We start from the raw sequence: 13,691 nt of genomic DNA on the forward strand, positions 1-13,691 counted from the left end.
AGCTCAACTGTGTGACGGACACGAATAATCTAGTCTCGATAAGACATTCCAGAGGTCGAAGTCAGGAGCGCCAAACCACGCCCGTAATGGTAGGATGACATCGAAACAACCATGTCACCCTGCCTCACCATGTATATATGTACTGAAACGGAATGTGGCTAGCAACAATGGCCTGTTTGCGGTAATTTGTAAATGTATTTTGTGTCTTGTGCTACACTGAGAAATTGTCTGTATGTAACAAGAGCAATTATTTACTTTTAAATGGACGTACGTCATTAACCAGGATAGAAACGATCGATAGTCTGGACCCGTTGAGTTGGTTTCGATGCTCAGTCTGTCAATCACTATATTGTCTGGTCTAATTGTGATTGTACACAGACTGTCAGATGAACTATACGTGACTATGGCGTCAAACAAAGGTACATCATATAATTTATATGTCCTGAAAAATATATTTGTTTGATTCAAATTTGCTTTGACTGCCAGATGCCAAGAGACTAATAATCTCTCAATTAGACGTCAATAACAACCAATATAGTTGGCATATTTTCTATCTCTAGTCCCTCCCAGGTGAAACGATCACAGTCAACAACTCTGTGTCGACGTTGAAGGGTCCTACGTAAATACTTGAAGTTCGAATTATCAAATACGCATGTCGCATATAAAGGGACAAATGCTTACTTCGAGACAACAGTATTTCGACAAAACTGTGTTTCAATCTATGTCGCTAGTTACAAGTTCATTAGTTTTGTGACACAAATATAGCATCAGTTTATTTTGAAATGTTGATGAGAGGAAAATATAGAAAATGTCAAACATGTGAGAAATTAGCACATAATGTATCAGGCATTAAGAAATAGCAACGACTTGGTTCGCTTCCACATTGAACAGCAGCGCTACTGTCTGCAGTCCGGACGAGTTTCAATCATACCTTTTTAACTGTCCACACATCGTAATGCACGAGGGTGCGCAAAAACAGACGTATCACTGGACAAGAAATTTTACAGATCAAGCCAGAAACAAATGAACCAGATGTTCTTCGAACACTCCCTTACTTTTTGTGCAAATGTTCAAAAGCTGTTATCCGGTGGAATCTAAAAATAATTTTATGCTTTCCCCGAAAAACTTTTTCTATGCCTTGTAAATGAGTGTTGCCATGGAAACTGAAAGCACCGTTGGTCATTTCCGACTGAAGACGAAAAATGAAACCCAACGATGCAATTTTTCAAGGATAAAACGGCCATTCATAAAAAGTTGAAGGTTTTAACATGGTACCAAGAAAATGCATTTTGCTTTAGGGCGCAGTCAGTAAAAGTGAATTATTTTCGGGGCTAACTCCTAACTTGAACCTGACTTCCAACTTATTGAAGGACAGTCATATGTTATGAGTCATCTCCATATCAAAGTATGATCAAGCCAACGGGGTCTCTTTTATTATGAAATGAGGGAACGATTGCATAACTATTATGAACTACATTGACTGTGTTCATATGAATGGAAATTGTACCCATTTCTTGTCACCAGTTTCACCTCCGTCTCGGCACTACAAGTATGTTTAAACTGTGATGAAAAGATTGTTTTTTAATCGCAAAAAGTATTTTCGCTTATTTTAACATGACAATTATATTTTACTCAACTGCATGTTTGAGATATTGAAACAACTCTAAAACAATTTGGTTTAGTTAATGTTCGAGATACACGTTTTTATTGACTTCATCTGCTTGACTTCTCTCATTGCACGTTTGTACTATATCCTGTCAATACAAAACCATGATATGATTTATGAAAGTAGAAATGCTAGTTAATGGTCCTCGTCTCCCTTTGAAACATCCCTGAAGAGCCAGGTTAGAATTGACATTCAGGACTAACTAGACTGGATTGTGAGATACATTTGGTATCAATCACTTTATAGTCTGAACCGGATTCGATTATTAAATTCACCGTTTTTAGCAATATTTCAACAGTACCGCACCAGAAATGGACAGTCACTTCACACATTGTATCTATATTTGGAATCGAACCTGGGTCTTCGGCGTGACGAGCAAACGCTTTAACCATTAGGATAACCCACACCTCTATTATTCAAAGACCGCCTTGAAATAACAAGTGCTCGTTAAACAAAAAACAAATAAACATTTGAGCTTACACCACTGTACAATTAAATCATAAGTCGTTCTCGTTTCACAAAGAGTGTTTGTTATCCTGATTTTGAAATATGTCCCGTCCAAAATTCCTTTCTTCTTGGTCGTCCTCTTAACGACCTATAGTCTTGAAATCTGTGAGCAATGCATCAACCCGCCGTATGTGTTAAAAGCAGTGTACAACAATGTCAGTAGCTCTTTGAATAAGACAGGTCAATACGTTTTCGCCGACTCCTGGCGTCAGTTACCATCTCTCACGTCAGGGGCATGTTCGTTAATAACATCAGCCCTGATCGAGGTCAACAAATGACGCATGATGCGCATGGCCATGAATCGACCTCGGAGGGTCAAAGGGAGGCTAGCCATGTGACTTCCACGTCCGGTCACAGGTGTCAAGCAGTTTAAGTCACGTGTATGTGTCCTCAATAGATTTACATCTCACATGGTAGATTAATTCTTGCTGCTTGTCTCGCAGGTGGTTAGAAAAGTCGGATTCTTATTAAAATCATGGATGTATCAAAACTGAAAAAGCCACGTGATTACTTTGATCGGTTCAGATGAGCTTCATGGAATGGATAATAGAAAATAGTTTATGATTCTGAAAACATAACATATGTTATTTATTTATTTGATTTTTCTGTAGAATATTGATTTTTTCGTGTTTCGGGCTGTTAACCCTCATCCCGAGATTCGAGCATACACTCTCAGAGTACGGCACCTAATCGTCTGACCGCAAACTCAGCGATCCAACCCACCAATTAAGGCACCGCCGCTTCCACAAAATCGAAGTCCGACAAGTTTTATTCTAGATCATGTATTAAGTGTATCCTTCTGAACTTTTATGTTTATGAAAATATATATTTTTTACTGATATCTTCCTATTTTGGTAAGATGATTAGATCCGTTTACATGCTGTTCTTTATCACATTTGACAAAAAATATAGTGTCAATCGAGCGGACATTTATATAGAGCATGTTGGAGTGACCTGGCGGACTTTACAGGATTCGTGGAGAAAAAAAAACAAACAAACTTCACAGCAATCTAGTCATCGGATTACAATAGCAGACTGTAAAATGATTATGAAAGAAAGCAAATTGCTGTCATATTTTTTCCCGCAGACACACGTCACCACGAACACAACCATTCAATCCCATCCATCACCCATCTGTAAGTGAATGTCAGTTTATGACATCACCATCCTGGTGAATGAATACCAGTACTTCTTACTTCTAACAACTGCATGATGTTGCGTCAAGTTTGAATTTACGAGATGAAAGTATTCAACGTGCAATTTTTAGAAGTTTAACAGATGTAGGAAAATCCGTTTTTGGGGAGGTGTTCCCGCTAGTCTACGTGGCACAATGTCTGCTTCTGTTGCGAGATCGATATCCACGAAACCGGGAGCTGCTCGATAAGAACACAAAATTGCTGACAAAATTTTACATTGCAAATTTCTCTTGTCATATAGATTGTCATACATCCAGCATAGTCGCTTGAAAGTTAGAAATCTCCCAGAGAGCATCGTCTCAGTCCCACGAACTGAGACACACTGGGAAACTTCTTGCAGGCAGGTTTTCTTATCATATGCTGAGCGCCTTCGCCAGCGAACGCGGAGAAGGCTCCGCGCGGTGACGTCACAGTCACGTGATACGGGGTATTGATCCGTGAGGGTTATGCTATGGTCGACGCAGTTTGGCACAGGCCAGTCACTGCAGATCATGTGAGGTTAAACTTTACTCAAGTTATTTACAGAGTGATTTAAATTCGTATCTTAATTTTATGTAATCCACGGAACCAGGCCAGCGAATGAAAATGTGATATTCTCAACGTTGAAAAAGCCCTGTCAAAGTTCTGCAGGAATTGTGACGGAAACGGTGTTGGAGTGCTGGAGAGTATAATATCGAAGGAAACGTGAATTGGAAGAGTCTACAGAATTTGGAGGTACATGTACTTCAGGACAGTTTTGTTTCATTGAACTTCCTACATGACAGGTCCTTTCAGTTTTACAAATCCGATATTTGCATCCGAGTAATGGATTCGTCCGTGTTGATCATTATTGTCTTTTTATGAAAAGATTAAATCTTACTGGCATTCTGCTGTTTAATTCGTATACAACCATTTTTGTTGAGTGGTTCCCTTATTAGAGCATAATTTAATGTTTATTTTTTTGACAATTTTTGCCTACAATTAGGTTTGCCTCGAAGGAGAAAATTACATTTCTTGTGTCAGTTTTGTTTTCAAATTGTAATTATTTATGTATTCAAACGTAGAATGAAATAATTGCATTCTAAAACTAATAACTGTATCGAAAGAGTATTAAATGTTAGGTCGCAAAAGACAGTGTAGTTCACACATTTCACTCGGTACGGACAATCCACGGAAATGAATTAACTTCTGTCAGTGTTTAGTTGAGATATGTTGTCACTTAAGAGTCCATGATTTGAACAGTTGACCACAGTGCGACAGCGAGACACTTGTGGGATGACATTACGACGTTAGGTATAACGTCCTCTTACATGAAAAAAGAATGTTTCACGATGTTTGACATCACAGATGAACATGTGCATTGTGTAAGACTCGGGAAACGTATATCTGAAGACAGTGTTTCTAAGTGGTAGGACATTTCAACAGTACATCTTTGGACATGGCATCTTGAATATCTGTAACGTCTTGTTCGTCATGAACCTTTAAGGCCGCTTGTGTCCCAGGCTTTGTACTTTTAAACATGTTTCTCAAGATCTAAATCCCTGATTAAAGGAAAGAGATATCTCAGAGCGATACTATGAGTTTTTCAACCAACACGTCATTCCCTCACACGTTGTATAATCTGACGTTGACGGAGAGGAACGTAACTATTGAAGACGAGGCATATGACGTTCCTCCTGGACTAATATTCCTCCTGGCATTCTTATATGGCTCAATATCCCTCCTCGCCGTCATCGGCAACGGCCTCGTCATCCTCGTCATCGTCAGGAACCGCCGCATGCACACCGTCACCAACATCTTCATCGCCAATCTCGCCGTGGCCGACGTCATCATCGGTTTGTTCAGCATTCCATTTCAATTTCAAGCAGCGTTGCTACAGCGATGGGTTTTAGCCAACTTCATGTGCTCTCTTGCTCCTTTCGTGCAGATCATCTCCGTCAACGTCAGTATCATCACGCTAAGCGTCATCGCCGTCGACAGGTACATCGCGGTGCTTCATCCTTTCAAAGCTGGATGCTCCAAACGTTCCGCCGCTATCATCATTACGGCGATATGGTGGTTTGCCATCCTTTCTGGACTTCCTTGTGCACTGTTCTACAAGGTTGATAAGGATACATGCCAGTTTGATTTCCCAAGACAACTGAAAAACTTCCCGTTTTACTATAACTTATACATAATACTTGTACAATACATGATGCCTCTGCTAGTTATCAGTGTTTGCTACTTCCGCATCGGATGTTATATTTGGGGAGCTCGTGCTCCCGGAAATACCAACCCAACAGAAGACGTCCGCAGCAGAAACAAGAGAAAGGTAAGTGTCCTTTTCTTACCATTACACACAGCAGTACTCAACTTCTATCTTTCAGCACATCAAGATAGAACGCAACGAGTAGGCATATAAACTGATTCAGAAGCTCTTTGATTAAACGTTTATGTGCTAAAACGAATCGCCGCATTGTGCAACAAGTCTAAAGAGATCAGTGTTGACACGTAAAGTCGTCTTAATGACAAGATAATACTCAACCAATAGACATATTAACTGAAACCCCTGCTGAACACATTTCCCATGTGATCACATGTTTTCGTCTGTTTTCGTTTTGTTCTAAAAATGACTTTAAAGATTCGCAGCAGTATTGTGCTTGTATCTTCAACGACATCAAGATAATACGTAACGAGTAGACATACAAATTCAAACCGGTGTTGAACACATTTCCTATGTGAATACATGTTTTCGTCATTCATGTTCTAAAAGCCACTTTAAAGATTCGCCATACTGTGCAACAAGTGCAAGAAAACTTGATATGTACATTTGTCTGGACATTAGGCGGAAATCAACGAATAGACACCTACAGAATACTTAGGTAACACAAACTATCATCAATCATCCTTCGATTGATAGAGTCCGGATGCGCAGTCAACTGAATTAAAGGTTACACAAATATTATTTCCGAGGGAGTGTTTTCACAGGTAGGCCGTCCCGTGCACAGTGGTCGGATGCTCCACCTGTATAATGTTCCCGTATCGCCTTGACGCTTTGTAGTTACTGTATATATTGTGAGCAACCGCTACCGCCAAGTACTCGAGAATGCAAGAGCGTCCTCTCTTGCAGTTGAAAGCAATTCATGTTAAAGTTTGAATCTGTTGATATCGCCAGAGGATCGTTTACAACACTGCCATTACACTCAGCGCGTCTGAATACAAAGAGAGTTTCTGTAAAGTTCTCATATGATCATATGATATGTCATGTTGACTGCTTTTATTGTTCAGCCCTGTAAAGTACTTAGCTTGTGTCTCATCATTACATGTTTATCTGTATTCAAATATAGATTCATCAGCAAATTTATCAGCGTTTATGTAAGCACGAATAAACTCTAAGACTTCAAATATATGCGGCATAGATTGTGTTCCAGACTCGAATGTTTACAGACCGTATCGCACAGATGTGATTCCGCTGCCACTGTTGTCCAACAAACGTATTGTGAGCAATTGTACAATCAGATCTGCTCTTAGCAGATATTTCTTATGGATGTTCAAAGGGCTTTATGGTTCTATTTAATGTTAGACACAAGCCTTTGTCCATGTCACCTGTAGAGGCTGAGACTTTATGTCAGTGTTTCTGAAGCTATGCTTTTCATTCTAAACCTTCATGTAATCTTCTGTCAGAGCGAATACATAACATAAACACATGCTATGCACAATACAAAATCATAACGGAAAGGTACACGTTCATCTTTTCCAGTTTGCTAGGTGTACGTAAGTTTTGAAATCAGGTGTTACGCCACTTCGCAATATTCCACCGACACCATTGAGGCGGGCATCCGAAATGTGCTTTACATGGTGTTTTCTTAACACTTTGAATTCACATAAATAATAACCACTCTTAGCTTCGAATAACCATTTGCACAGTAGTTCAAGATGCATTTTTGCACACTGTTGACGTTTTCCATTGCTGGAACAATGTCCGTACGCATTACACCGTCAACGAACTTTCTCTGCTCGCGATGGCGAGGCGAAATGCTTGCGTCCTGCTCGCGACATTTGGAATGTTTGAACGGTAACGAATAGCTTCACGTCACGGTTGGGAACAATGACACGCGTGATGTTGACAGTATGTCTAGGTTACGGGATACGTTTGACCTACAACGTCCATATGGCGGCTAGAGCAATACGTCACATCAGTAGATCGCTATCTGATAGAAAGGCGGAACAATCGCTGTGAAGCATCTGGCTTTGTCGACGATCACACCTCGTGACTCGCACACGCCTGTCCCAGGTAGTATGATATATTTAGGATGATAAGGATTTGTTTCCGCACGTGCTAAAACTGTGAGATTAATACAATGAAGTTTTAGGACGTTGCGACAGCTTGCATTATTTGACATTGTGCGGGGTGTCATGTATGTATGTATGTATGTATGTATGTATGTATGTATGTATGTATGTATGTATGTATGTATGTATGTATGTATGTATGTAAGAGATAGGAGGGAGTGTCAGACAGAGGAGGAAGATGTTAAGAGAGCAGAAAAGAAGAGAGAAGAGATAGATAGAGAAAGAGAGAGAGAGAGAGAGAGAGAGACAGACAGAGAGAGGGCTTTTCTAATAAGATAACCGACCACTCACCTCTCTGCGACACATACCCCAGCATTCTTAGATGGATTCACTAGAGGAGTCCTATGGAGTCGGCAATATCTCGAATTAGTTACATAAATTAACATCACGAACCAAGAGTGAGTGAGTGAATTTGGTTCTACGCCGCTTTCAACAGTATTCCAGCAATATCACGGCGCGGGGCCACTGTAAATGGGCTTCTCACATTGTACCCATAGGGGGAACCGAACCCGAGTCTTCGGCGTGACGGCGAACGCTTTAACCACTGGGCTACCCCAACGCCCTGTAAAATAAAGATGACATGTTAATATTTTTTCTTATACCTGAAAACCAGCGACTATATGCCTCTCAAGAACGTGTTAATGAACAGTACTTCAGATCAGATTTTTTCACAAAGAAATACGTCTGAATTGTAGAAAAGTCAATCTGTGAACATAAAAAGGTCGGCTCATGAACTTATTACCGATTAAACGGATTCCATTATGGCGCGTACGGCCAACATCAAGTTAATTCAACACTGGAAATCAGTAATGACACCAGGTGTTTGCGGTAACAGGTTCGTTTAGCTATCAACCTGTTCCTAACAGCGTTAATAATCCCTAAGCATAAGTCACGGTTTTCCATTTAAACCTATACCGTTAGCGAAATGAAACCCTTTAAAAATAGCAAGACTAATCGACTTTCGATTTACCCGTGTACATAGTTCAAACGAGGTACCGTTATACTACAGGCGACTTGACTTGCGACTGTCGTTATGTCCTGTCACGGGTGTTGATCAATAACCAAGCATGTCATTTCTGTGTTTCAGTATTGATGCATCCATTTTGTCGATATAGCACACCTTTAGTGGTGTTACCCATTTAATATTAATATTGACACGAGTGCACATGAACCCTCACCACTGTTGCACCACATTTTGCTATGTTATTTCACGTTTTCGTCATCTACGTCAAAATTCACTTTAATATTCGTCAAGTTGTAAAACACACACAAAACTAATGACATATAAAATCATTTTAAATAAACTATGAATAAATATCAGGTCATTAAATTTGTGTAAAATGCTTAGATTTTCTGTTTGCAAGTCATGCAAGAGATATTTTGCTTAACCCGCCATTTCAGTGCCTCAATTTACAGGTTAGTACAATAACAAGGGAAATAAATCCATGCAAATAATACCACTATTTCTCCGTGCACACAAACGAGCAATATAGGTAAATGAAATGCGTTAGCTTCATCCAAAGATTCCAGGTACAAAGGACTCCTATTCGTATCTAAGAAATCATTGGTCTTCATTTGTAGAGAGAAATGCATTTGTTTCTTATCATTGACATAAGCCCCGAGTTACCAATCTCCCAGGGTCGTTTACCTTTCTTTCTGGATTTATGTAGCAAGAAGGAACTCGTTCCAGATCGAACTGAATTTCCTTGACTCCTTTGGGATATGGATTGCAATCAAAGCGGCTTATTGTGAGAACCATAAAATCTGTGTCTCCATGGCAGTATCAGCAGAGGCTGAGTTTCTGCTACCGATCACCATCTCCACCCCTCCCGATTTGTCTATGTTCTCCGCCACGTGTCCGGGAGAGTTTTCTCTTCGTAATCAAAGTTAAACGGTGGTCCACGAGGCATACTTTTTAGCACTGAAATCGAATTTAGTGTTTAAGCAACATGGACATGTTTTGACACAAAGAACACCGATACGCCTGAACAGCTCAACACTGATATCTGATATACGCATGTTCTGTTGTTTTTTTCTGGTAAGGGGTGATTAGTAGACATGTGAGTAATGTCTTCGTTCATCGCTCCGAAGATCCGGTTCCTATTCCAGATACTGGTATTTTATAAACCGTGCATGAGCAGTCTGTCGCGATGCAAATGGAATATTGCCATAGAAGCGACGAAACCTTTCTGCATCCATATGACATCGCCGCTGTAACCAGCGTTACTGTAGCGTTCAGAGCTCCGATCCACAAAGCGTTCGAAACGTTACGACTCTGTAGTTTATATAACAGACTTACGAATGTCGTACCAACGCTTTTATGGATCGGTACCCTGATTACGTATGTAGTGAGCATGTATTTGTTTCAGTAGTATTACTGTCGTGTAACCACAGTCACTTACACATTCAGTAGTTTGAACACAAAAGGCGTGTTTTCATGCAGATATTTTCGGTTTGGTTTGAGAAATAATGTTTAGGAATGTGAAAATTTGCCTGAAGAATTCAGAGAAATTATTTGTTTGGAAGCGCAGATTGAAAATACTATTCTGTCACAGTCAGCCATTCAGACTATTAACCGTTCGGATCCGTGTATTGATGGACAATACCTGCACCATCAGACATTCGCACCAACCTCTTGAAATAATCGGGTTTGACATGTACAAATGGGTAGGGAGACAGCGTTAAAGAATAGCTGGCAGTTGGAATGCAATTTGGAGACGGATTATGTCTCTGCCTAGATAGGTTTAAATGTGGCCGGATATATAAACAGACAGGCATACTGAGAAGAAACGCGATAGACGTCAATGCAAATGTTTAAAACAGTGGTTGGATATACTGATACAGATGAGGCCGATAAAGAGACAGGTCCAGAGATAAATGGAGATAGCTTCGGGATATATTTATTTATGTTACTGCCAATGTCGTAATCAGGCAATAGATGTGTTTACTAAACAATGCCTTATAATTGAATGATGGATTCAAGTAATTTACAGTGTGAGTGAGTGAGCTTTTGGCACGGTTTAATCTCATTTTTCATTTGACCTACTTTGATATTTTTTTGGTCAAAATCTGCAGTTTACACAAACATTTGAAGCAGTCTTATTTTAACATATGAAATGAGAAAGGGCATGCAGTATTTTATCCTTGGTGGGGTGAAATCCTTTAGTGAAGTGATGATGAAAAGGTAATTCCTAAGCGAAGTAACAGTGTTCAAGAACCCTTGTAGTTTACATATGTGAACGGTGTCCTTGACAACAATAAGAAAGGTAACGTTTCATCTGGGGTTCGTGAAATAATGTTGAGACCATAAACTGCATATTAGTTCTAAAACTGTGAAACTTTGTCTTACTGTCGCAACAAGCAAAGTCAAATTGCAACAAAGAACAGAGCTGTCAAACACATCCTTTCCAAGAACCAAGACGACTTTGTCAAGGAATGCGCTGAAGAGCCTACAGAGATATGTTTGACATCAATAAAAGATCTCAACTGATGAATAAATGTCGAAGGTCTTGGTTAAAAATACTGATAGCATTCGTGAGGCTGAAGAACTGTATGAATCACTTTGTCAGAAAATGAATGGTGAACGAATAGCAACAATAGTCATCAATTGTTACACCCACAATGTCTACGAACATCGCTTAGGCAGACCCTACTGCCATGCAGTCAATGGTCAAGGGTTCGTAAAAGTGGAAAATGGTGTATTAGGATCATCTCACTTGGTTAAACGTCTCCTTGAGCATGGTCAGACGATGTCAAGGTTCTCATCCCTCATGTCGATGGTGTTGTAGGCGGCTCTCGTGGTGTCTTGGACGTCATTGTTGTCAGACAATAATGACTGTACCGGACAGTTGTTAGTTTTGGACTTCCATAGGGACAAAACAGTCTGTCTCGCTATTTTACTCTTCTGTCAAGGCCCTCCCCTTATGCAAAATCTCCAAATGAAGCAGATCCAGATTTTCATCAACATCAGTTTCTGAACCTCCCGTCACCGTTGGGCTCCTTTTCATCTGTGAGTTATTTGGGGCTTTTTCACAATGATATATTTTGACAGGCTAAGTGTTAGTCCAGATAATAAAATAGTCCAGCTCCAGTCATGAATGATTTCTTACGTGTAGATAGTCTTAGTCTGCAATTCAGGAAATTTGTTTACACGATTTGGATGTTTTTTCTAGATATATATTTTTTATCTCTTCAAAATATATTCCTGGGACTAGCTGTCAATCAGAGGAAACCAGTTGCACGCTACAATTGCGCATCACTGGGATTTCCAAAGAGACCAAGCGGTATGCCATCGTCAGGCAGAGCTGAAGGAACGCTTTAGTTTTGTATAGTCGGGCATTTGTCGAGTATAGTAGGTTGTAAGTGGCAAATAGCGTTAGACAAGCAGACGGTAAAGCAACAAGGGAGCTTTAAGATGCTACATCAAACGCCACTCCATCCTTACATGTGCCAACACGAACTGTAAAATTTTACACAAATGGATGCATTCACGCAGAAAGTGTCTGAGATGCATGTATGTATAGAATGTATGTATGTGAATAGACAATGAGGTACATTGATATATCGAGTGGCAGAAAGATCTTTCGAGAGGGGAATAGTTAGATAGACGGACAGAGAGTCAGAAATTTATTGAAACAGGAGAGAGACAGAAAGAAGTATATCCAGAAAACATCATGGGTATATAAAAAATAGCGAAATAAATGGATGGACGGATGGAACCTCTTATAGGCAGTCATGCAGAGAGACGGGCGGACGAATGTATTGATAGACAGGACCTCTTAGATAGACAGGCAGGCAGGCAGACAGACGGGCGGACGGCTGGGTATACGTAAATGCAGAGAGTCTTGTAGATAGATAGACAGGTAGAGATAGAAACAATCTTCATCATGACCTTACATTAGAACCCCGCCAGGTAGTAGCTACATGGCTGTCACGTAAATATCATCTGATGCGTCGAAGAAAGGCAGGAAAACATTAATATCATGAGTCTGTCCATATATAACATTCCTATACCTACTACAGTGAATCACCAGATCCCTGTTCAAGGCACGGTTATGTAACCCGTCTTGTGAGTATTTGAGCAATGTGAACTGTTAGATAGCCCCCGACTGTGAGCGGTAACAGAAGTGGCGATCTCGACTCCTCCGTGCGACCCCCCGGAGCGTCGTCTCGACATGCCCCCTTAATTTACTCAGCCACTCTCACACCATTCATTCGTCCGTCGTCTTTCACTTCATATCTATTCTTTCAATCAACTGACCTTCTGCTAATAACGTGGTTACTTAGAACTTCTTTCTGTCGTCATTCTGTACCTAGCTGTGCCTTCCATCTATCTTCACAGCCTTGAGGAGTACGTGTGAACCTGGGAATAAACGTCATGCCGTTCATTGGAGCAATAAAATCTCACTTTTGGCATTGTCTGATTCTTGCTTACTCTGTCCGTCTGTCTGTCTGTCTGTCTGTCTGTCTTACTCTATGCCTCTCTCTGAATATGTTGTTTGTTTATGAAATGAGTCTCGAGCTTGCTCTAGTTTCGTCTCTCTCATTTTCTTTGTTTCTCTCGCTGTCGGTTTCTTTCTATAACGCGCTCTCTCCCGTCTTTCATTCTGTCTCGTTCTCTCCCTCTTTCTCTCTCTCCCTCTTTCCCTCACGTTGTTTCTTTCCCTCTCACTCTCGTATTTTTGAACTTTATTTTTGTCTGTGCATCCGTTTACTAATTGTGGGCACATATTTGAATCATGGTATTCGTTTCAATAATATTGTCTTATAATCCCAGTCGGATTGCAACATATTACATTCTGTATCACCGCTGGTGTATAAATCTATTGACCAGCACGTCAAAAACGACATGCTTTTCCTTGCGTACGGGAGGCGGCTGGTGCTGAGACTCGCGGGATTGGATTTCCTCTGAAAACCAGAAACTCGGACATTCTCACAGTCGGACTATCACCGACTTTAGTAGATCGAATAACTGACCATGTCATGATAAGGATACCGATTACCGATTATAC

At 40.3% G+C, this 13,691-nt stretch overlaps 1 protein-coding gene across 1 annotated transcript in view; it reads left to right on the plus strand.

The window, feature by feature from the left end:
• Positions 1-4,841: 4,841 nt before the first annotated feature.
• The window catches only part of LOC137272494 (tachykinin-like peptides receptor 99D), a 122,254-nt gene continuing 113,404 nt past the window's right edge, over positions 4,842-13,691 (plus strand). Inside the window, exon 1 of the mRNA XM_067804878.1 lies at positions 4,842-5,659. Within this exon, the coding sequence (XP_067660979.1) occupies positions 4,925-5,659 (735 nt within the window). The 5' untranslated portion in view covers positions 4,842-4,924. The remainder of the gene's footprint in view (positions 5,660-13,691) is intronic.

The sequence above is a fragment of the Haliotis asinina genome, chromosome 2, assembly GCF_037392515.1.
Source record: "Haliotis asinina isolate JCU_RB_2024 chromosome 2, JCU_Hal_asi_v2, whole genome shotgun sequence".
Lineage (NCBI taxonomy): Eukaryota > Metazoa > Mollusca > Gastropoda > Lepetellida > Haliotidae > Haliotis > Haliotis asinina.